This window comes from Rhinatrema bivittatum, chromosome 8 (genome assembly GCF_901001135.1).
Source record: "Rhinatrema bivittatum chromosome 8, aRhiBiv1.1, whole genome shotgun sequence".
In the NCBI taxonomy this organism is placed as follows: Eukaryota; Metazoa; Chordata; class Amphibia; order Gymnophiona; family Rhinatrematidae; genus Rhinatrema; species Rhinatrema bivittatum.
The window spans coordinates 267,467,292-267,491,559 of NC_042622.1; the positions used below are offsets into that span (position 1 = coordinate 267,467,292).

Here is a 24,268-nt window from a genome sequence, read left to right on the forward strand (position 1 = left end):
GGGGAGTGTGGCAGTAATTGTGGCTTTAGTGCACGAGGGAAGGAACGTTAGCTGTGCTCGTACACACCACTGAAGCTGAGGGATGCAGCGGGAGACGCTCAACAGCTCAGTTGTCTCCACTAGGGAATCACTGCTATGTTAACAGAAGTTAGATACTTAAAAAGAGTTAGAAAACGCCATTCAGAGCAATTTTATGCAGTGAGGAATCTGAGGAACAATGTCACAGCACACGGTGTCGGAGGAAGAGTATGGTGTGTGAACTGCTTCCATGCAGATCCCTTACCTTTTCTCATGTGTCCACTATTAGATTAATTGATAGACCCCAGAGGTTACTGATGTTTCCTCCTTCTTATATTCATCCTTTGTAACTGTTAATACAGTGGGGCTATGAAACCAAACCTCTTTCTGTTTTTCAGGTTCTGTTTATCTGTACTGCCAATGTGATAGAAACTATCCCAGAGCCCTTACGTGATAGAATGGAGATGATCAATATCTCTGGATACGTGGCACAAGAGAAGCTCGCGATTGCAGAGGTGAGAGAGTGAGCCCCAGGGATATATAGCACAAAGGAAGCTTTGACTGCAGAGGTGAGAAACGATCTCTGAGGAGATTCAGACCGCATAGCACAAGAGAAGTTTGTGAATGCAGAAGTGAGAGAGTGACTTCCAGGGATACTCGAAACAAATAGCACAAGGCAAGCCTTGTCCCTGCAGAGGTGAGAGCAATCTCCAAGGCTCCTCAGGACACATAACATAAGGGAAGCTCATAATTACAGAGGTCAGAGAGCGATCCCCATGGTTTCTTGGGATGTGTAGCACAAGGGGAAGCTTGCATTCGCAAAGGTGAGAATAATCACTAGAAATCCTCAGGATATGTAGCACAAGGGAAGCTCATGATTGTGGAGGTGAGAGCAGGACTCAGAGCTGCTAGGAACCAGGTGGCTCATTTGACTTGTACAGCATCTGTGCCAGTATCTCCTTTATAGTAAGCAGGAGAAATCTCCCATTTCTCTCCTTGCAGAAGTACTTGGTGCCACAAGCACGTGCCACGTGTGGTTTGAATGAGGAAAAAGCGAGGATCACGTCTGAGGCACTGACTGTCCTCATCAAGCAGTACTGTAGGGAGAGCGGTGTGAGGAACCTGCAGAAACAGGTAGAGAAGGTAAGAGCATCAACTCCTGGGTACGTGAGGAGCACAGCCCTCTACTTACACTTTCCTATCCGGTGCAGGGCCTCTTTCCTCTCTCCCTATTTGGTCTGTCTTCTCACTCTGTCTGGTTTATATCAGGAAATCAGCATGTATGGTCTCTCTCTCTCCCCATTGGATTCAACTCAGAAAATTAGTGCAGACAGCCTCTTTGCTTACCAACACCTCATCTCTTTCCTCAGCAAACACTCATTCCTCTGCTCTCAGGAAGGCCAATGCACGCCTACCAGCAGATGGAGATGGAGAAAAACTGACTCGCTGACGTCACTGACATATAGCACTGCCCCGTCATCAGCCTGCCAGTATCCTCTGTCTCCAACAGATGGTAAACATGCATATCCTTAATGGGGATTGCCCCTGTTTAAAAAAAAAAAAAAAAAAAAAAAAAGGAAAGAAGAGCTTGAACTCCTCCCACAGCTGAGCAGTTGAGCCTCAATGCCTTGCCAGGCTTAGGCTCCAAAAAAAATCATCAGGGGAGCTCGGAGATGAAGGCCTGTGCCATTAGCCCTATCGTGCTCTCAGGATAAGTTCTTGGAGGAGAAGTCCATTACCTGCTATTAAGTTCACTTAGAGAATAGCCACTGCCATTAGCAATGGTAACACGGAATAGACTTAGTTTTTTGGGTACTTGCCAGGTTCTTATGGCCTGGATTGGCCACTGTTGGAGACAGGATGCTGGGCTTGATGGTCCCTTGGTCTGACCCAGTATGGCATTTTCTTATGTTCTTAAGGTAAATCAATACCTGGAATTGGTTCCAGGAACAGGAAAGAAATGATAATGGATTACCCCCAACATGTTCCTCATCGGAGAGTGCTACTTAGCTGACTACTGAACACACTACGGCCCCCGTCTCGATAGAGTGAACTCCCTAGTGTTTATATGTTGCTTACCTCTTACTGAAAAATTATGTAACGTCTTCTTCTCTCCTGTTCATTTGATTGTGTATGTTCATATTGTACCAAGCTCTGAATGTAGGAAGGGCAGGTAATAAATGTTTCTAAATAAATGGTTGATTCGAGTCAAGAGTGTGGAAGAGAGTCAATTGACGTCTCACAAAGTGATTTCCCTCCTTCAGGAGCTGGGCTCGGTGGTGAACTTAACCAAAAGCAATCTATAGCTGACGTAGACCCTAGAATACCTCGGAGTGAGTTTTGCTACGGCACAGGGCAGAGGGTTCCAGCCAGAGCATCATATCTTGAAGTTGGTGACTCAGGTTCAGTCCTTGAGGATGGCCATTTGTCCAATGGTGTGGACTTATTTGCAAGTCTTGTAATCGATGGCTGCAGTGTTGGAGGTAATACCATGGGTGAGGGCGTATATGCAGCCATTTGAGCGTGCTATGCTATCTTGGTGGAATCTGCAATCACAGGACTACACAGTAAGTCTCTTCTTGCCATGGAGGTAAGCGCACAGTTGCAGTGGTGGTTGCAAAGGGAACACCTCACGAGAGACGTGCCCTTGGAGACACAGGACTGGTTGGTGGTCATGACAGACATGAACCTCCTGGATTGAGGGGCTCATTATCAAGAGTTGATGGCACAAGGTCGGTGGAATACCGAGGAACAACAGTGGACCATCAATCAATTGGAAGCACATACAGTTCGCTTGGCGTGTCTATGGTTCGATGAGCGGTTGTCAGGTCGAGCGGTGAGGGCAATGTCAGACAATGCCATGACAGTCACCTACATAAATCATCAGGGCAGAACCAGAAGCCATCAGTTGCCATTGAAGATAGATGCTCTCATGGCATGGGCAGAGCAACATCTTCAGACATTATCCACCTCTCACATTGCCAGGAAGGACAATTGAGGGCCAACTTTCTCAGCAGACAGGCCTTAGACCCAGGAGAGTGGGAACTGGTAGACACTTTTGAGCTCATAGTTTCTCGATGGGGTGAGCCGTATCTAGATCTAATGGCGAGCTACAGCAACACGAAGGTGCCATGGTTCTACAGTTGCAGAAAGGACCCAAGAGCGTTGATAATCAATGCTCTTGTTCAACAGTGGCCACGGAGCGGGGTGTGTTATGTTTTCCCTCCCTGGCCGATGATCGACAGAGTAATTTGGAAGATGGCAATTCATTACAAGATTGTGCTTCTGGTGGCTCTGGATTGGCCCGGGAGACTGTAGTACATAGACCTCCAACGAGGTCCTATGAGGCTGTCGGTCAGGGACTGATCATGCATAAAAATCAGAGTCCATTCTGTCGTACAGTTTGGCCCTTGAGAGGGCTCAAATGTTGCAGCATGTTTATTCTTCAGCAGTTATATCCTCATTGCTCCAAGCTTGAATGTTTTCTACATCTGTGGCCTATGTTAGGGTTTGGAGAGTATTCGAGAACTAGTGTGGGATGAGAGGTTCTCACCTTTGAGTGGAGATTCCGCTGATTCTGGAATTTCTGCAGGAGGAGTTGGTTAAGGGCTTGGCCCTAAACACCTTGAAGATGTAGGTTACAGCACTCACATGCTATAGGGGGCAGATTACTGGTAGGCCCTTGTCCTCCCATCCAGATGTTTCTAGATTCTTGAAGGGAGTCAAGCATCTACGTCCTCTCTTGCATCTGCCGGTGCCTCTTTAGGACCTCAGTTTGGTATTGAGATTTTTGGCAGACTGCATGATCTCTCCTTGTGCATGCTTACCTTGAAAACAGTTTTCCTGGTGGCGATCTGTTCCGTGAGGCATATCTCCGAGCTGCTAACTTTCTTCCCGTGAGCCCTTTCTAAGGATGACTCTGGGGTTGGGGGGGATAGGTGTGCAGCTCAGGACTGCACCTTCTTTTCTGCCAAAGGTAGTATCAGAGTTTGATTTAAATCAGTCTGTTTCTCTGCCTACTCTTGACAGGGATAAAGATGAGCTGGAGTATCGGTTGTTACTTGTCTTAGATGTGAAGTGGCATCTGCTGTGGTACTTGAAGGTTATGCGCTTCTTGAGGAAGATTGATTGGCTGTTTGTTCTTCATGGTGGAGGTAGACAAGGGGATCTGGCATCGCAGGCGACAGTAGCCTGTTGGGTTAAAGAGGTTATCACGGCTGCCTATGTGGATGCAGATATCCCATTGCTTAGGCAAGTCGGGATGCATTGCACTAGAGCACAGACAGTCTCATAGGCAGAGATTCGGTTGTTGTATCCTGTCAAAATTTGTCGGGTAGCATCATGGTCCTCCTTAATACTTTCTCCAAGCATTATCGTTTGGATGTTAAGGTTCAAGAGGATGCGGTCTTCGCAAAAGCGATGTTGATGGGAGCACAGACCGCCTCCCACCCATTTCAGGAGTAGCTTTGGTACATCCCACTGGTGTGAACTGGCCTGCTTGAGGGCAGAGGAAGGTGAAATTACTTCTCACCTGATAATTTCCTTTCCTCTAAGGAAGACAGGCCAGTCCACAATCCTGCCCTGGCCTGCCTACCTGAGTTCGGTTTCAGTCTGTCCTTTTATTCGGGAACGACACAGTGTTATTCGTTCTGAGTCATTTGAAGGACTGATAAGTGAAGAACCAGCCCCTAAGATCAGTTGATGTTAATTGTTTTACTGAGCTCAGTGCTTCCAAGTTGGCTGGAAGTAATGTGTCATTGACTGTTAAGGGACTGGCAGGCTGATGACGGAAGGGAGTTATACGATGTCTGTGACGTCAGTCAGCGAGTCAGTTTTTCTCTATCTGTTGATAGGAGTGCATAACCTGCCAGTGTGGATTGGCCTGCCTTCCTTAGAGGAAAGGAAATTATCTGGTAAGAAGTTATTTAACCTTGTAAGCCTCTAGTATTATTCATTTACTAGCAGGGCTTAATTTGTAGACAAAAAGGAAGTGGTGAGATGGGCAGAGCCATGGCCAGGTTTAACCTGTGCAAAGGTGTTTCCTCAGGTGAGCAAGAATTGATATACACTGCCAGCTCTTCTCTGCTCAGCTTTCTCATATTCTGGGTTGTTCTGCCAGAAATTAAGCCCTCGGTAATGGATACAAAAAAAGGGTTGAATTAGCCTAATTTTGAAAGTTGTGAACAGTTGTGCCATTCATCAAGACCAGGGTTGATGCCTTAACAATTGGCACAACTGCTCACAAGTTTCAAATGTGTGTGTTTATTCAAAGCTTCTTTTTGTGTCTGTTCTTTGCCCTGCAGTGTCTGCTTCAATACCACCTCTTCCCTTTCTGTTTCCTGCAGTACAGGAGGAGATGTGGTGGGGGGGATGGAGGCTGGATTAGGGAGCAGAGTGGCTGTTCTCTGCTCTGTGTGCTTCCGGCTCAACCCCTCCTCTCCTCTTCCCTGCAGACTGTCTGGAGAGGAGCTGCTCTGCCCCTTAAGCCTGAAAAGAAGTGCCGGAACTGCGTTCCCCTCCCCGTTCCCCCACAAATCAAGCCCTGTTTACTAGTAGTAAAAGTATGTCCAAGGATGGGGAAATAATGTGTAGGAAGTACATAATTGAGATGTGTGGTGGTAGAGAGTGCAGGCTGAGCTGAGGTGTACTGTGTGGTAGTAGAGAGGGGATTGGACAATTCACAGAAAGAGAAGCAGACCTGGAAGCACAGCCAGAGAGTCGTCTGAACTCAATTTCCTTATGAGGTAGTAGAGAACGGATTGGACAATAGAGAGAGAGAGGGCGGAACAGGGGTATGGGGCGGAGCTGGAGAGGAAGGGGCGGGGCTCATTTGCATACCGACTATGCAGTGTAGGGCAGCTTTCCTCTTTATTATAGTTAAGCACCCAGGCTCCTGTCTGCAGCCCCCTATTGTTATGTCAAAGGGGGCTCATTATTTAGTGTTTGTAGGAGCTTCACGGCCTAAAGTAGGGGTGTGGGGATCCTGAGGGGGGCACATTGGGAGCCTGGGCCCTGGTAGGATAGGGAGAGTCGTTGAGGGCCTGGCGGGAAGGGGGAGTTCCTCACTTCCACCCACCCACCCACCTCGAAGGGCTGGGAAGAGGGGAGGTCTTCTGACCCCGACTATGCCACGGCTAGAAGGGAACATGCTATTGCCACCGTGAACAAGATGGCAACTTCCAACGGGTTTAGTGTTTGTCCTTTTCTGGCCTAATAGAGAAGACATTAGCCTTCTAAGCCAGGCATTCTGGGTTCGGATTCCTCTCAGTGTGTTCTGATAACTGAGATATTTATTAAATGCTTGTAAGCAACTAGATCACAGAATGTGGTGCAGTATGCGATAAAACATAACGTTGGTGAAAGAGCATAAATCATAAAAAATCTATACAATAGTACAGTACTTATATAAGACATTCATCTGGCGTCAGCCTTAGCAGTACAAACCAAAATAACTGGGCAAGTTGGTCTTTGTCTGCCATCTGCTGCGTTACCATGTTCTAGGTGGGGGTGTGAGGCGCAGGACAAGCTTGTCCCCCGGATCTCAGCCTTTTAGGCACTGATTCACGGTTTAAATTCTTCTCTCTGCAGGTGTTAAGGAAATCTGCCTATAAAATAGTGAATGGGGAGGCTGATTCTGTGGCCGTGACCCCTGAGAACCTGCAGGATTTTGTAGGGAAGCCGATCTTCACGGTGGACAGAATGTACGACGTGACCCCTCCAGGGGTGATAATGGGCCTGGCGTGGACGGCCATGGGTAAGAGTTGATGTCTGATCTGACATGACTTACCAGTCTGTGGGGGAATATATTAAAAGAGCAGCTGAAAGGTCAAGCTGCTAGAATCGGGAAGCTCCTAGTTCATGATAGATTTATTAGAAATATTTACTGTGCTAAGCGGGTTCTGATCTTTAATCATTTCTTGAGGAGAGCTTACTGTTGTAAAATGTTTTATTAACTCTCTTCCCAGCTGGTTACCACCAAAATAGTGAATCTTTGGGGTTGGTTTTCAGCTTGGGGCAGAAGCTTAAATATAGCTGCCTTTCGTAAGCTCATTTTCAGCCACAACCTAGCCAGCCAGGCTGTGGCTGAAGTTAGGCCTAGCTCTAGCCAGGTGAGACAGCTAGCTAGACTTAAGGAAATACTCATTCTTATCTGATGAGTTCCTTTTTTTTTTGAGTTCCGCCAGACACACGGGTTTATGCCTCCTAACCAAACACAAACTATCGGGCTTGCTGATGTCACACTATCCAGGCTCCCATGCTGACCTCAGCCTGCCAGTATTCTGTGTCACAAGATGAACATTTTTAGTACACTAAACCTTTCTCTTGCCTCCTATGCAAGTCCAAGGGAAAACCAAATAGAAAATAAGAAATGTCAGAGACATAAATAACTTGCGTTCCTCGATAAGAGTTATTACCTTAATATCCGTCATGCAGTCGAACACATACAAGCAGTTATTCTGAAAATGAATTAGAAGACTGATATATTTGAAAGAGCAGGGAGGACCCTGGACCGGTCCGACTGCACTCAATGGAAGAAACTTAGCAGGTAAGAACCAATTTCTCCTTCCTCTTCAGCCAGCCAGACCAGTCCGGCTGTACCCCAAGCTACCCGGCTGTACCCCAAGCTACTCCTCCTGAGTGGGTCACTGCCAAATCCACTTTCAAACCAAAAGAAGCATCATTCCTGGCTCAAAGGTTGACATGAGAGTATTTTGAAGTAGCATGCAAGGAAGGACCAGGTCGCCACTCTGCAAATCTCCAACGGCAACACCAGCCTAAGCTCTGCCCGTGAAGCCACCTGCACCTTGGTAGATTGTGGCACAGAGATGAGTAGTCGAGGCTTTTTCTCTTTCAAGTGCTTTATTTCACAGTTTAACAAAAACTCATCAGCATTCACGTTCACAAATTCCAAGTCAGCATAAACTCAAAACAGGTCAGCTGCTTGAAAGGGCTGCCTTTCCCTTTTTACTCTGTCAAATCCCGGCTTCCCTCTGTTCCCCTCTTAACCCACATTATATTGCTAGCCCAGAGGAGACATCCTGTACCCAGCATTCCTTGTCTTAAGGTGGACCAGGACCAGATAGCTAGGCCCAGTTCTTAATGTGTTCTGTCGTCTCTGGGTATATTCTCTGTCAAATACCCCCCCCCCCCCCAGCTCAGCCATACAAGATTGAACGCTTGCCTGGGCCAGTGCTACCTCCCTGGGGTGAGAGAGCCGCCTTTCTCTCCCTCGGGTTTCGAGCCATTACAGATCCCCTATACAGAACCAAATGAGGCTTTGTGCCCCTCTCCTTGGGGAGTCCCATTCCCCACAGTCCTTGAACCAGGGACTGGGTTGGGGGTCCTCTCTTTTTTTTTTGGTCCTTTCGTTGACAGTTTGCTTGAGATGTTCCTTATAGTCTGCTCTGTTTGGGCCTATCCTAAAGTGCCTAAGATTGTGGATAGTCCCATTCTGTTCCCACTGGGTGTGAGAGTTGAGGCACTATATTGACTTCCATATGGGCATGCCCTGCAGTTGTCAGTACTGTGGGATACTGTTCATCCCCCCCATGTACGTAGGCCTTTCTCTTCTGGCTAACTCCTCGCCTTCTACCTAGCTCTCTCCACACCCCAAATCTATCACAGCTTTGGTGGGGGACTTAATTTACCTCAACTGGGATCACAAAGTCCGTCAGTCCTCGAGGCAGGCCATCCACCAGGCTGCAGCTCTGTAAAGGTGCGGCCCCCGCTCCTGTTTCCACCCTTCCGTTTCAAGGTGGGAGATGTCCTTGTCGACATGCTTGTTTGCTTTAAGCTCGTCCATTCCCACCAAGAGCTCATCTTTCCCTTCCTTTGGTTGATTGTTATCTTTTTATTTTTCCTGCTCTGTCCGCCAGCGTTCCCATTCTATATCTTCTAGCCTTAGGCAGTCCTCATCTATATGATCTGTCATTTTACGAAACGGGCTTCTGTCACATTACCCTTATTGCTCTCCCCATGGAGTTCTCCATCTCTTTTCTTCTCATTGGGGCAACAGTTTTCTTTGTGCCCATTCCCTGGACAGACGGCACAAAAGGAAAAAGCAGTTGGACCATCGCCACCCAGGTGGACAGGAAACCTCCCTGACTCTTTTCTTTTCTCGTTTTTGGAATCGTCACTCCTTTAAATGTTCTCTCTTGTTAATAGGCTCTACAGCCTCTCAGTTAGGCTGGAATACCAAGCCAACCTCCATGGCCTCACCTAAGTACTGACCGTCTTTGGCAAAATGGCTTCCTCTGCCACAATCCAAACAAGTTGAGGAGCTGAATGCTGAGGGTGGGGCCTTTCTGCCCTGAGGATGGTTACTGGATCCCTCTGTTCTTGTCATGATCAGGGGTTTGTACGGGGTATCCCTCTACTCTTGGTCATATGCCAGGACACTCTGTTGCCAGCTACGTTTAATGGAAGGCATCAGCTATCTCTATGGCTGATTCCCGGGAAGGCTTGATATATTGATGTACCCATCGCTGTATGGCTGGATGTAAGCTTGCTATGAAGTGTTCAAGCAAGACCATGTCAACCAATTCTTGGCCCAGTTTCCCCTTGGGCTGTAGCCATTTCCATTCAAGGTCTTTGAGATGATAGAAAAGATCCCCTGAGGCTTTTCCTGAAGGGATGGGACCCTTTTCAGAATCATAATCGATATGTCTCCGGGGTACAGCCGGCCCTTTCCACCTTGGTGACTGCATAACTAGCCCATCTGTCTAAGCTTGCAGACTGATATGCCGCTTGGAGCCGCTCCTCTTGAAACTCCACCCAGAGGAGACCAGACCACTGCAGGTCTGAGACCCTCGCTCTGAGCTACTCCCTTCTTGTACTTCAGTGTGGCTGCTGTTCCCACCATGGCAGCAAGCAATACCAGGGGGAATGGCCTTCAGATGACTCCATGTGCTGCCTCTCTCCCTTTCCACCTACTTCCCACACTTCCCCAGCATCTGCTCTCTGGGGTTCTGGGGAATGGTGGGGGGGGTCTATGTGGGACACACCCGGGCCAGTGCAAGGGTATTGTAACACCTTGAGCCAACGCCACCCTCACCCACATTTATTTTAAAATTTCTTATTAACCACTTTCCTGAACAAAAAAGGGAAGATTTTACATTAAAAAAAAAAAGGACATTCAAAATATAGGGTGAGATAAAAATATCACAACATACATATTAAATTGACATGCACTGCTGTGGTGCCAACCAGAAAACCCTGTAAAAAAAAAAGATATCTGGACCCATATGGTGTTAGGCCTATTTTAGAGCATGTTGGGTGTGTCCTGGGCTCTCGGAAAGCCATGAGTAAACCAAAATACAATATAGTAAGCTCCCCATGCCAAAACAGGATTAAATGCTAGCATTCAAACATCTATGTTTGAATGCTAGCATTTATCTATGAAAAGGCAACACTGCAGGTATTACACCAGGCCCTAAACTACCAATACACCTCCTATTAGGAAAACAGAGCAAGCCAGGCTGCCATAGAATCCTACACAGAAACTACACCTCTGTTATAAATAATACAAAACACAGACTGACTCTCATCAAAATACAGAATAAAGTGCACATAAAATAGAAATGTGCAGGAAAAAACTAAACTGGAAACTGCAAATCAGACTTTGTTTGCAATGCAACAAATGAAAAACAGAAACATTCCTCCTCATACAAATTCAAGGAATATACAGCATCAATCATAATAGTAAACAAATAGAATAATATCCGATAATTAAACTTATAAACATTTTTCTAAATTTCCCCAAAGCCAATAAATATTTCAAAACAGCAGACACATCAGATAACATCCAATAATCAAACTGAGGATAAGAAACATTTCCCACTCTCCATACCTGGGAACTTTTGGGGGTCAATATTGAGCAGCTTGCTAAGTTAGCCAGATCCACTTACCCAGCTAACTCTACTCCTCCCCAGAAGGCCTTAACTGCCCACCAGATAAGTCATATAATCTGGCAACTAAATCAGCCTCTTGATTTCCAGTCATAAGAACATAAGAAATTGCCCTGCTGGGTCAGACCAAGGGTCCATCAAGCCCAGCATCCTGTTTCCAACAGAGGCCAAACCAGGCCACAAGAACCTGGCAACTACCCAAACACTAAATCTATTCCATGTTACTGATGCAATTAATAGCAGTGGCTATTCCCTAAGTAAAATTCATTAATAGCCATTAATGGACTTCTCTTCCAAGAACTTATCCAAACCTTTTTTGACCCCAACTACACTAACTGCACTAACCACATCCTCTGGCAACAAATTCCAGAGCTTTATTGTGCGTTGAGTGAAAAAGAATTTTCTCCGATTAGTCTTAAATGTGCTACTTGCTAACTTCATGGAGTGCCCCCTAGTCCTTCTATTATTTGAAAGTGTAAATAACCGAGTCACATCTACTCGTTCAAGACCTCTCATGATCTTAAAGACCTCTATCATATCCCCCCTCAGCCGTCTCTTCTCCAAGCTGAACAGCCCTAATCTCTTCAGCCTTTCCTCATAGGGGAGCTGTTCCATTCCCCTTTATCATTTTGGTTGCCCTTCTCTGTACCTTCTCCATCGCAATTATATCTTTTTTGAGATGCGGCGACCAGAATTGTACACAGTATTCAAGGTGTGGTCTCACCATGGAGCGATATAGAGGCATTATGACATTTTCACCCTGAGATTGTTGTGGATTAGTAGAGGGAGTGCACAAACTTTCTGCTCACTCTCACACACACATATGCTCTGTCGCCCCCTTCCCTCCCCGCCTCACTCACACCCCTCTCTCCTTTTGCTTCCCTTCTGATTCCTTCCCACTCACACACCTTCCATGCCTTCTCATTCACCTCCCCTTTCCTTCCCTCTCAGTCACTTAACTCCTTCTCATCTCCCTCTTCACTCACCCCCCCCTTTTCCCCCTCCCCCTTCTAGCAGCAGGTCACCAACTAGAGCAGCCGTGTCCTGCTGGTGGGATGTGGGAGCCCCCATCTGAGGCGCTGAGTGGAATCCTCTTCCTGCTGATGGGGGGGGTGTGGGATCCCCGCCAGCACCTCTTCAGGTGTCTTCCTGTATCCTGGCGGTGGAGTGTGGGAACCTCCTCGGCTTTCGTCAAGCGAGGCAAAGCGAGACGGCGACCGCAGAGGTGGGGGGGACACTTTCTACCGTCCCAGAATCTTGAAGCTTGAGGCAGCCACCTCACTCTGCTTAATTGTTAAACAGCCCCTGCCCCCATCAGTCTCGCTCTCAATCTTTCCTCCTCCCCTGCTCCAACCACACACACTCTCTCCCAGTCCCACCCTGCCCCATCTCTCTCTCTCTCTCCCTGTGCTTCACCCTGTGCCCACCCCTCTCTGCCCTCCCACTAGTCTTACTCTGTCCCTCCACCCTGTTTCCAAGTCTCTCTCCATCCTCCAATCTCTTCCGACAGCCCCAGCATCACATCCCCCATAGGAACATGGTGGGGGCTTGATGGCCCCGTCTCCCTCTGCTCTGCACTGGGATCCTCTGACACACTCTCTTGTCCTCCATCCCCTCTCTCTTTCTGTTTGTCCCTGCCCTCATCCCATAGGACCCCTCTGGCTCTCTTACATACCCCCTCCTCCATCACCCCTCTATTTGTCTCTCTCCCAAATCTTTCACCACCAGCAATCACCTTCTCTGGCTCTCATTCTCTATCCCCTACCCCCAACCCCATCCCTACTTCGGGGTTGGTTATACTCCCCGCCCCCCCCCCCCCCTCTACTCTATGGATGTCTGTCACTCTCCCTTTCCCTTCACCTATCTCACCACCTCTGCCCTCACCCTGGCCCCGTTTTTGGCTTTTTCCTGTTTTCCAGCATCACATCTGGCTTTCTGTCTCTCACACCTTCCCCCCCTCTGGTGGGCTTCCTCCCACCTTCCTCCACTCCCATTCCTGGCTCTCTTGTGCACTTTCCAGCACCCCTACCATGTCTCAAACACTGTCCCTTCTCACATGGCTTTAATGCCTTAACTCTCTCTTCCTTTCTTGTTCCCCTTACACCTGCTACAGGACACTGGGCAGCGTGGATCATGGGGAGAGGAAGATGCCAGGCAGTCCAATCTGCATTACCGACGTCAGTTAATAGGGCAGGGAGACGGCATCCAGTCCTTCTCAAACCCCCCCCCCCCCACTCGTCACCTCCTCCCACATTCACCACTTCTCTTACTGCCACCCCCCCCCCCCCCCCCACACACACACACCCCAAGGCATTCGCACTTTTCAGCAGCCACCCTTTTCCCTTGCTACACATCATTCTGGCCTGATTGGCGCGCCCGGTGACTCCCTCCTCCTCCTCTTTACTGTTAACTGCATCCCAAGCCCTGAGAGCTCAGTGATCTGATAAAGCTTGAAGCAGAGTTCGTTCCGGCCTCTCCAGCCACACCAGGCAGCAGAGCTGAGGAGAGCCCTCTACTCCACCGTCCTCCACCGCGGTTTTCAGTTGGGCATAGGAACAGGCGAGCAAGAGCCACATTTTGCACATGAAAGTGGTTCCCGAACCACAGGTTGGACATCCTTGCTCGATAGGGTGATATCATCAAGCACGTTAGTTCTCTGTCGCCATCTGCTGATTGGGAGGCTTAAACCCATGCACCTGGACTGGTCTGGCTGAATAAAGAGAAAGCCAGCTTACATCAGCACGCAGGGCCAGCCAGGGAGCTCTGAAAATCAACACTAAACAACTAACTTTATTTCCCTGATCTAAACCCACACCTGGGAACACCCAGATTTAGGGGGGAAGGGTAGGTCTTCTAGATCCCTTAACTCAGGGCCTGATTTAATAAAGCTTTTCTCCCGTTCCCTGTCTATGGGGGGAAATGCTTAGTAAATGAGGCCCCTTAGTTCTTCGTCAAACTCCACGCAAGCATTACTCTGATGCATGGACAGCTGAAGGAGTGGCTCACCGTCAGCCCCCCTGCGGGAGTCCCTCGGATTCAGCACGGACAGCTGCGGCAGGTCTTCCCTCAGCCCCTGGTGGGGATTGCACTGGTGTATGAGCGCATCACAGATGGTGCAGCTGAAGAGCTGCATGGGGGGGGGGAAATTCTATGGAACATGATTTGGGACTGTTTGTTATTCGTTATTACTATAGTCATACACATTTCTGACTTTTTAAAAATGTTTACTATAAACTAAAATATATTAGGCCAAAAAGGAAAGGAGACCTGCGAATAAGGTCGAAGCGGGAATGCTGAGGCCGGCGTTGCTGCTGTGATGTTTTCCAGGCCCTTCTTGTGCCCCTGACAGTGGTCTGCTGCTTTATTCCTCCCCCCCCACCCAGGTGGTTCCACGCTTTTCATAGAGACCTCGCTGCGCCGCCCCCGAGATAAGGAGCCCAAAGAAGGGTCCCTGGAAGTCACCGGCCAGCTTGGCGACGTGATGAAGGAAAGTGCCAAGATCGCGTACACGTTTGCCCGAGCCCTCCTCATGAAGAAGGAGCCCGGCAATGAGTTCCTGGTCACCTCGCACATCCACCTGCACGTGCCGGAGGTAAGGGCTGCTGATGGTGGGCACGGAGGGCTGGCTGGGCCCCCTTCCCATGGTGCTGTGGGCCCTGCACCCCCATCCACTCCTCCTCCTCCTCCGCAAGCCCTCTGGAATCTGATTTTTCCTATGCTACAGTGCCCAGCGCTACAGCCAGACCCACAAGCCTGGGCCCCGTCCAAGTGCTCTTTGGTTACTGTAAAATGGCAATGGGGGGGTTATGCGGGACACCTGCGGATTGGTTCCCTGATTTGACTTCTGCTCCTTAGGCCGGCCAGGACTGGGGGATGCCTCAGAGGCAGCCAGCACTCCCCCCCCCCCCCCCCCCCCCAGCCACCCACCACGATCTCAGACGAGTGAATGGCACTCATTGCACAATTGTGGTGCCTATAAGTGCGATTCAGAGCACAAACGTGCTGGGATCTGTGGCCCTTGACCCCAGGAGTGTTGCTGCACTAGCTGGGTTATAGCAGGAAAAGAGTAAAAGAAACCATGGGGAGAGGGACCTTTGTCCCCTTTTAGCTGTAATTGAAAGCTCATGAGGCTGCATCCCATATTGGGACTGGTTTTGAATCGGCTGGAGACCAACGATACAGCGAGAAGCTGCCAGGCCCAGAACAAAATAGGCCTGATGTGATTATATGTCACCCCTGATGTGACCCCCATTGCTTTTAATGACGCATCTTTGTTTTAATTCGGCCAGGGAGCAACTCCGAAAGATGGGCCTAGCGCAGGCTGCACTATAGTAACAGCCCTGCTGTCCCTGGCCATGGACCGGCCGGCCCGGCAGAACGTCGCCATGACCGGAGAGGTGTCGTTAACCGGCAAGATCCTGCCCGTCGGCGGCATCAAGGAGAAAACCATCGCTGTGAGTTCTCTTCTCTTAGTTTTCTATTTTTTCTTTCCAAGTAAGACTTAAAATTCAGGTACAGTAATTCTGCGCCCCAAAGGTCTTGCGAATCTGTGTGTTCACCTGAGACAACAGGAGCTACAGTGACCTGCCCAAGGTCCCAAGGAGTTTGAGTGGGAGACAGGGAGTTAGAACTGGTTTCCTGGGTGGCAGCCCCATGGCTGCTCTGGTTTGGGTGAGGTGGATGAGAATTACCATCATGTCATCCTTTTTGTATTCCCTCCAGGCCAAAAGAGCTGGTGTCACCTGCCTGATCCTGCCCACAGAAAACAAAAAGGACTACAGTGACCTGGCGGCATTTATCACCGAAGGACTGGAAGTTCACTTTGTGGAACACTATAATGAGATTTATGACATTGTGTTTGCTGCGTAAGGACCGTGTCACCTGGGCAGAGAGTCCCCGAACCAGAACCTGTCCTGAAGAGTGGCCCCTGTGCCCAGGCTACGGACCCTCGCTTATTGCTGCTGTGCAGCCAGTGTGAGGAACTGGCTCCTCTACCTTCTTCTTTACCCCCCCCCCTGTACATGACATTGCCTTAACTTTAGAATTTTGTTCAAGAAACGAACTTTTTAACCTATTATTTCAAATAAGTATTTGGTAAAATTGTGACACATTGGTGCAATATTCAGCTTTTCAAAAAAAATTATGAACTGGTACATTGAGAAAATAACAAGACAGTGCTGTGTTCTGTTCCCTCACTGAACTCAGCACGGGGAGTATTGTAATTTTAAAGAGACACTTTAAATAAAAGTTTTAGATAAGCTAGTCCTCTACTACTTGGCCATTTAGCATTGCCTTACAGCCTATAAGAATCTTAACAAGAACATTTATTTCCTCCGTGTACCGCTCAGTATTTCAATCGTACACTGAGCCAAGTACCAGCCCTCACCCTGTCTCCCGTCCAAAGTGAACTCGGCCCATCGAGTTTCTAAGCCGCTGGCCTGCAGTGCCCAGCATCTTCCGCCTTGGCAAAACCTCAGAAGTTACCCCAGGCACATGGATCGTGGTCCGTTGCTCCCGTGAGGATAGGGGAGGCGCAGAGCTGTCTGTCCAGTCGCTGCCTGGCGATCTCAAGCCGTCTCTGCAGTCATGCACAAATCGCTCCTGGACAGGAAGAGTCCTTCCCCAGCTTTCTCTGGCACATGCTCAGCACAGAGGCAAAACTGTATTACTGCTAAGTATTTCCTATTAATAAACAGTTGGCTGCGAGTGATTGGTGGAAGGGGAGGGTAAAGGTGCATTCTGAATACATTATTCTATAGCGAGGTGAGCTTGGGTGTGAATGGGCTTTTTCTTATTTACAATGGGGTTTGCAGAGCTTACCGTGATATAAGAGTCGGAGGGTGTACAGACAGGAAAATTAGTTTCTTACCTGATAATTTTCGTTCCTGTAGTACCACGGATCAGTCCAGGCACCTGGGTTGTGACTCCGCACCAGCAGATGGAGACAGAGCAAAACTTGTCGGGCTCCCTACATATAGTAAGGTGCCACCCACAGCCCCTCAGTCTTACATAATGACAAAGCAAGAAACTGGCCGACTAACTAACTAACGACCCGCCGACCAGGCCAATTAAAAAACTCCCGACTGGAAGAGAACTGCCAGACCCAGAGGTGAACGGTATACTCCAAACTAGAGTAAATGAAAAACTGTAATCCAACCGAGCGGACTCTTTGTTACTTCAGCGCAAAACAGACAAAACTACAACAGACGGGCGGGAGCCTGGACTGATCCGTGGTACTACAGGTACGAAAATTATCAGGTAAGAAACTAATTTTCCTTTCCCTGTACGTACCCGGATCAGTCCAGACACCTGGGATGTACCAGAGCCAATTACCGAGGGTGGGAAGCAGAGAGTCCCGTTCGGAGCACTCTCCCTCCTAAACCCCCGGAATCAGCCGCCTGGACATCAAGCCTGTAATGTCTAGCAAACGTATGTAAGGACTTCCAAGTCGCTGCCCTGCAGATTTCCTGCGGGGACACCTGAGAGGCCTCCGCCCACGACGTAGCGTGTGAACGTGTCAAGTGAGCCCGGAGTTCCTTAGGGACCGACTTACCCCACACGAGATACACCGATCCTATGGTCTCTTTAAGCCACCTCGCAATCGTGGTCCGAGAAGCAGCCGTGCCCCTCTTAGGACCAGAGCACAAAACGAACAGGTGGTCGGAAACCCGAAAAGGATTCGTTACCTCCAAGTAACAGAGAAGAACCCTACGAACATCGAGCTTTCTCAGGTCTCCGGACCCCTTGTCAAGACAATCTACGTCCGAAAAGGCAGGTAGTTCCACAGATTGATTCAGGTGAAACGCCGATACCACTTTCGGCAGAAAAGACGGAACCGTTCTCAAAGAGACCCCCGAATCTGAGATTCTCAAGAACGGTTCTCTACAAGACAGCGCCTGTAACTCTGAGACTCGCCTAGCCGAAGTGATTGCGATCAGAAACACCATCTTCAAGGTGAGATCTTTTAGCGTTGCCTGCTTCAGGGGTTCAAACGGCGCCACGCACAGCGCTGAAAGAACCCAATTCAGATTCCAAGATGGACAAGGATTCCGCACAGGCAGGCGCAAATGTTTAGCTCCTCGAAGAAAACGCACCACATCCGGGTGGAGTGCCAACGACACCCCTCGAACCTTACCTTTAAGACACCCAAGAGCAGCTACCTGTACTCTAAGGATACTACAAGACAGTCCTTTGGAAAGACCCTCCTGCATGAAAGCGAGGACCTCCGGCACGGATGACAAGACAGGATCCACCCTGCGAGAATTACACCAGTTGTCAAACACTGCCCAAACCCGAGCGTAGGCTAAGGACGTGGACTGTTTCCTAGCTCTCAACAAGGTGGCTACCACCGCATCCGAGTACCCTTTGGACTTCAGGCGTTTCCTTTCAAAAGCCAAGCCGCGAGACAAAAGTGATCCGCATCCTCCAAACAGACGGGTCCTTGACGAAGCAGGATCGCGTCCCCTCGAAACCGAAGGGGAGGTTCCACTGCCAACTGTAGAAGATCCGCGAACCACGGTCGTCGTGGCCACTCTGGCGCCACCAATATCACTTCTGCCGGATGCAACTCTATTCTCCGCAGCACCTTGCCTATCAAGGGCCAAGGAGGGAACACATACAGCAACACGTCCGTGGGCCATGGAAGCACTAGCGCATCTACGCCCTCTGCCCCCCCCCCCCCCCCCCCCCGTTCCCTTCGCCGACTGAAGAACCGCTGTCCCGGGTCCTGATCTTCTGCTCCAGCGGGGGTGAGTGAACCGGGCTCCCCGGTGTCACCCCCGACGCTGCTGCCCTACTCCGGCTGGGTCCTCGACCCTCAGCAGCGGCCTCAACCAGGGGGGGATGGTCCTCTCAGAACCTTCCCACCCCCCTGGGAAGCTTTCGACGAAGGAGACTTAATTTCCTTTCTTCAGAATCAATTGAATCCTTTAAAAAAAATTTTTTTTTTATACTATCTCTAACTAAGAAAAACCCAACGACCCAGGGATCCCAGGGACTGTGGGAGGACCTGCCCCATCTGCTGGAGACAGAGTAAGACTGGGGGGCTGTGGGTGGCACCTTACTATATGTAGGGAGCCTGACAAGTTTTGCTCTGTCTCCATCTGCTGGTGCGGAGTCACAACCCAGGTGCCTGGACTGATCCGGGTATGTACAGGGAAAATACAGTTTTTCTGTACACTTTCCTAGTGCCAGCTGAAATTAACCCCTGCCTTTGAGCAGGGGTTAATTTCTGAGAGTAAAATGTGCGACTTGGCTGCACATTTCTGTATCGAGCGGGACTAATAGCCTCATCAACATCCATGAACATGCATTTGCATGTTGAGTGCGCTATTAGTTTCGGGGGGGGGGGGGTTGGACGTGCGTTTTCCACGAGCTATTACCCCTAACTATATAAGGGGTAATAATAGCGCCTTGAAAACACGCATCCAAACACGGGCTAATGGTGCGCTCGGCCTGAGCCCACAGTACTGAATTGGCCTGAATTGAAAGAGGCGTGCACTTCCTCTCCAGGGCTGCTCAGCACCCATCCCACTCTCTCTCCCCAACCCTCAACCCCAAGTGCTGAAAAACCCCTCTCCCCCTAAAGTGAAACTAGCAGCAGCACATAAGAAATCCGTGTATGCTTTATTGTACCAACGCATCCTCTTTGCGCACTTCTGCAGTGCGCGAAACTAAAGAAGGTGGGAGGCTCTGAAAGGAGGCTTTGGGCTCTTTTTGTGGCCATGGACGGTTTCCCCCCCATTACTGGGAGCCGGGGGTCCTTTGCCATCCAGCCCCGGGCAGCAGCAGGCGCGCGGCGGTCTGGATGTCCCGGGAGGTGATGCTCGAGCGCTTGTTGTACTGCGCCAGGCGCGAGGCTTCCGCGGCGATGCGCTCGAAGACGTCGCTCACGAAGGCGTCCATGATGTTCATGGCCCCGGAGGAAATGTCCGTGTCCGGGTGCACCTGCTGCAGCACCTTCTGCACGTGGTCGGCAAAACCCTCCTGGCGGCTTCTCTTCCGCTTCTTCCGGCTCCCGCCCCCCTCGCTCTCGGAGCCCTGCTTAGAAGCGGGGGCGGATCTGGTGGCTTCGGGCATCCTAACGGCCTCATTACCCGGGAACAAAGAAAGCCGCGCGGACAGACGGCAGCACGGGGAGAGCGAGCCCGCGCCCAGCCCCGCCTCTTCCTTTTCATTGGCTGCAGAGCAGCAGGGGACGTCAGCAGGTTGCTAGCGGATTGGTCCCTCGGCAAAGCTATTATGACAAATTTCACAAAAGGCAGGTTTGCCAGCCAATCAGAAGGGAGATGCAAAAAAAAAAAAAACCCCTTAGGACGGGAATAAAGTGCTTCCGGTGGGGGCAGGGCGGGTCACTTCTTGCCTCCGAGACGCACTTGCAGGATGTCGGGGCGCGGTAAACAGGGCGGGAAGGCTCGCGCCAAGGCGAAGACGCGCTCCTCCCGGGCGGGGCTGCAGTTCCCCGTGGGCCGCGTGCACCGGCTGCTGCGGAAGGGCAACTACGCGGAGCGCGTGGGCGCCGGCGCCCCCGTCTACCTGGCGGCGGTGCTGGAGTACCTGACGGCCGAGATCCTGGAGCTGGCCGGCAACGCGGCGCGCGACAACAAGAAGACGCGCATCATCCCGCGCCACCTGCAGCTCGCCATCCGCAACGACGAGGAGCTGAACAAGCTGCTGGGCCGGGTCACCATCGCGCAGGGCGGGGTCCTGCCCAACATCCAGGCCGTGCTGCTGCCCAAGAAGACGGAGAGCCACAAGGCGGCCAAGAGCAAGTAGCGCGCGGCGGCGGAGGCGGCGGCGGCGGCTCCCATTTATTTTCCGTGGATGTTCTGATGCAGATCGGCAATTGGTTATTGCGCTATTAAACGTGGGCTCCCCTCCGCTTTCCTAACCTCTGTGCTCCGAGTTGCATTTGTTACCTTTAGAGTCTCTGGTTTTTTTTCTTTCTTAGGTTAGATCTTTAGTCGGGATAAAGCATCTTTCGTATTTGCCACTCACTGACTGCCGCTTAGTCGCTATTTTTCAAATCGGACTTAATGGATTCTTCAATGAGACTTTTCAAAGGAAGCGGGAGAGAGGCAAAGAAACAAGGAGGCCGCCTTTCCTACTTCTCTGAATGTAGCTTGAACGCCACATTTTAATGTAGGCAGAGTTTGTCTTTGTAACGTGAAAACTATTTTTATGCTTTATCTAAAATACTCTTTCCAAGAAACTGTGTATACGTTATTATGCTCATAAGCCTATTTCTTATATTAAAAGCAGTCGTTTCAGTCTTCAGGGTCAAATCGTAGAATAAAGTGAGGGAATTGTGAGTTGCATCGCATTCAGTTTGAGTCCAAAAGCGGATTACAATCTGCTCAGTTCGTTGGCAGAGTTGGGTTGATTAAAGGCTGAGGTAGTGAGCCCGAATAAAGCTACCACCTATCCATAGAAATATATTCGGCTTAAAGAGTAGGCAGCGCACACTTAACAAGTTTCACTGAACCTTCATGGCCAGCCACATTATTTGTAAAAAGGCCAATTACTGACTTACAGGCCGATACTGTTAGCCTGCTCTTGGACGCGCGTTTTCCCTTACCTCTTATTCAGTAAAGGGTGGAAAACATGCGTCCAACCCGCGGCACCTAATAGCGTGTGATTCAGAAAGTAAAATGTGCAGCCAAGCCGCACGTTTTACTTTAAGAAATTAGCGCCGATGCAAAGGTAGGCGCTAATTTCTGCTGGCACCGGGAAAGTGCACAGAAAAGCAGTAAAAACTGCTTTTCTGTGCACCCTCCGACTTAATATCTCTATGGGACCTCTGACTTAATATCATAGAGATATTAAGTCGGAGGGTGCACAGAAAAGCAGTTTTTACTGCTTTTCTGTGCACCCTCCTGACTTAATATCCCTTTGGGACCTCGGAGGGTGCACAGAAAAGCAGTTTTTACTGCTTTTCTGTGCACCCTCCGACTTAATATCCCTTTGGGACCTCTGACTTAATATTAAGTCGGAGGGTGCACAGAAAAGCAGTTTTTACTGCTTTTCTGTGCACCCTCTGACTTAATATCCCTTTGGGACCTCCGACTTAATATCATAGAGATATTAAGTCGGAGGTCCCAAAGGGTAAAAAAAGAAAAAAAAATTTAAAATGGGCCTGCGGCTGTCGGGCCGAAAACCAGACGCTCAATTTTGCCGGTGTCTGGTTTCCGAGTTCATGGCTGTCAGCGGGCTTGAGAACAGATGCCGGCAAAATTGAGCGTCTGCTGTCAAACCCGCTGACAGCCGCCGCTCCTGTCAAAAAGGAGGCGCTAGGGATGCGCTAGTGTCCCTAGCGCTGCCTTTTGCCCGTTTCTATGGCACCACCTAATTTAAATACTGAATCACGCGCAGGTAATGGGCAGCAAATATTTTACTAATCTCATCCCTCTTCCCACTCTTACACTGATAGAAGATTTTTGACACTAGAAAAACAAAACCACGAACCTGATTTAGAGAAGCGAAGCACGTGAAAGGGGCAAAAACAAAGGTCATCACCAAAGTGCTTGAAACCTCAAGCATTTAGCATAGGCGAAGATAGGTGGGAATCCAACCGTTTTTGAGTTAGTATTAAGGAAGTTTGGAAATAAAATCCCCGGTTGGAAAGGAGTTCTCTGTGGCTGGCAGCTTTAAGGTTTGGGCAGAGAAAGAAGAGCCAGCTTTTCAAACATTGCACACTAATCCTAGATTTGACAGGGTAATTCTAGCTTTCAGCTGTAAAGACTTTTCATCATAGATATTTATTTATTTGAAGCTTTTATATACCGGCATTAGTATGCAAATATCATACCGGTTCACATTGCAACTAATAGGCTGAAAGTGATATGTGAGTACGGTTTCTAAAGACAGTATAAAAGTAATTTTTTAAAGGGTTTGTTTAGTGCAATTTACTCAACAGCATTGGAAAAATACAGCTTGAATGAGAGAGGAAGCCTGTGCGATCCGAAAGGAAAACAAAATACAATCAATGTCCAACAGTGCTTACTAATGGCTTCCTTGTTGTCCTCAAAATCCGGGACAGGGCTGGGCAAACCTGTAGAGCAACACTTGATCCGTTTCAATAAAGAGAAAGAAAAGAAATAACTATGTGAGGCGAAAAACAATAGAAAATATATACATTTAGTTGTGCTCATAAGTTTACATAGCCCTGGCAGAATTTACAAGATGTGTAGCATTTTAGGAAAACATGTGTGCTCAGACAAAACCAACTGTTTTTAATGTTTCAAATTGTGCTATGCGGTGATGCATAATAGTTTAATCATTAAACGAGCCCTATGACGAAAGTGGGAATGCAGAAAGTAAAACCAAAAGGTGATAAGAAATCAATCCATAAAAGCTTGCGCCAACAAAACCTGTAGCAACTTTTTTCTTTTTTTAAAGACTTTGTGCAATCAATAAGGGAAGTTCAACTGGCAAAGAGTCAATTGGTGTTAGGACACATAATAGCTTACCTAACCATCCTCCCTTAATCTATTTCTCTGAGAGAACCATTATGGTGAATATTGTGGGTAGGGGTGCGAATATAAGTCCCCAAAACAAAAAATATACCATTTTATTGCTGTAAGTACATAATCCAACACTGTCTCCATATTGTAAAATATGTAACTATTGTGGTCAAGGTTTATTACTGTTAATGCCAGAGGCATACCAAGGGTCTCTGGGGCCTAGTGCTGAGCCTGCCTCCATCATCCTCCTTTGTAAAAATGTTTGCGGTCACAGAAAGTCGCACTAATCCAAACCTCAGAAAAGAAATTAACTGACAGACTATCGTGAGCTGCCTATGGAGCAAAAGCTTCCCTGCTGCTGGCAGGCCGCCTGTGGAGTTTCCTTCGCCTCTTCTCTTCGTGATCCTGCAAGCAAACAAAAAAAGCCTTTGATGAAGCATGAGACCGAGCAAGGATTGTGATGTAAAATTTCGAAATTCTTCCGCAATTTCCAATTTTTCCACTTCGACCGTCCAGGAAAAAAAAAAAATAAAGGAAAAACCATTCCACATGTGTGCACATCTGGAAAAAAAGAACAAATCGCTGCAGTCTCTCATAGTACGCTGCCTATCCCCTCAGTAAATACAGAATAATTGACCACAAATTAGAAAGAGAAACATGGAGATAAAAGCTGAACGGGAAACCCCAAAAAGCCAGACTTTGCCTGCAGTCAAGCACCAGAGAAATAACTAAAAATTGCATTTTTCTTGTATTAAAAAAAAAAAAAAAAGATTCTAATGCACATTACCCAAACATGATAGAGAAAATGCTTCTCACTTACCATCTCAAAGAAACAGAAGCAATATCAGTCTCACTTTCCTACTTTCCCAGCCCCCTCTGCCC

At 48.8% G+C, this 24,268-nt stretch overlaps 3 protein-coding genes across 3 annotated transcripts in view; 2 read left to right on the forward strand and 1 right to left on the reverse strand.

Annotated features, from left to right (window-relative positions):
• The window catches only part of LONP1 (lon peptidase 1, mitochondrial), a 132,430-nt gene extending 116,243 nt beyond the window's left edge, over positions 1-16,187 (forward strand). The window contains exons 13-18 of the mRNA XM_029614947.1: positions 417-533; positions 1,021-1,161; positions 6,607-6,772; positions 14,309-14,517; positions 15,215-15,379; positions 15,648-16,187. Of these exons, the coding sequence (XP_029470807.1) occupies positions 417-533; positions 1,021-1,161; positions 6,607-6,772; positions 14,309-14,517; positions 15,215-15,379; positions 15,648-15,794 (945 nt within the window). The 3' untranslated portion in view covers positions 15,795-16,187. The remainder of the gene's footprint in view (positions 1-416; positions 534-1,020; positions 1,162-6,606; positions 6,773-14,308; positions 14,518-15,214; positions 15,380-15,647) is intronic.
• A 3,344-nt stretch (positions 16,188-19,531) lies between these two features.
• LOC115098381 (histone H2B type 1-M-like) lies at positions 19,532-20,077 on the reverse strand. The gene has a single exon (XM_029614949.1). The coding sequence runs from the start codon at positions 20,001-20,003 to the stop codon at positions 19,668-19,670; it is 336 nt and encodes a 111-aa protein (XP_029470809.1). The 5' UTR covers positions 20,004-20,077; the 3' UTR covers positions 19,532-19,667.
• Positions 20,078-20,255: 178 nt separating this feature from the next.
• Positions 20,256-21,235, forward strand: LOC115098380 (histone H2A type 1-E). Its single transcript, XM_029614948.1, has one exon. The coding sequence runs from the start codon at positions 20,307-20,309 to the stop codon at positions 20,697-20,699; it is 393 nt and encodes a 130-aa protein (XP_029470808.1). The 5' UTR covers positions 20,256-20,306; the 3' UTR covers positions 20,700-21,235.
• Positions 21,236-24,268: the final 3,033 nt, after the last annotated feature.

Coding starts and splice junctions, on each gene's coding strand:
- LOC115098381 (XM_029614949.1), bottom strand. CDS start 20,003: ATGCCCGAAGCCACCAGATCCGCCCCCGCTTCTAAGCAGGGCTCCGAG.
- LOC115098380 (XM_029614948.1), top strand. CDS start 20,307: ATGTCGGGGCGCGGTAAACAGGGCGGGAAGGCTCGCGCCAAGGCGAAG.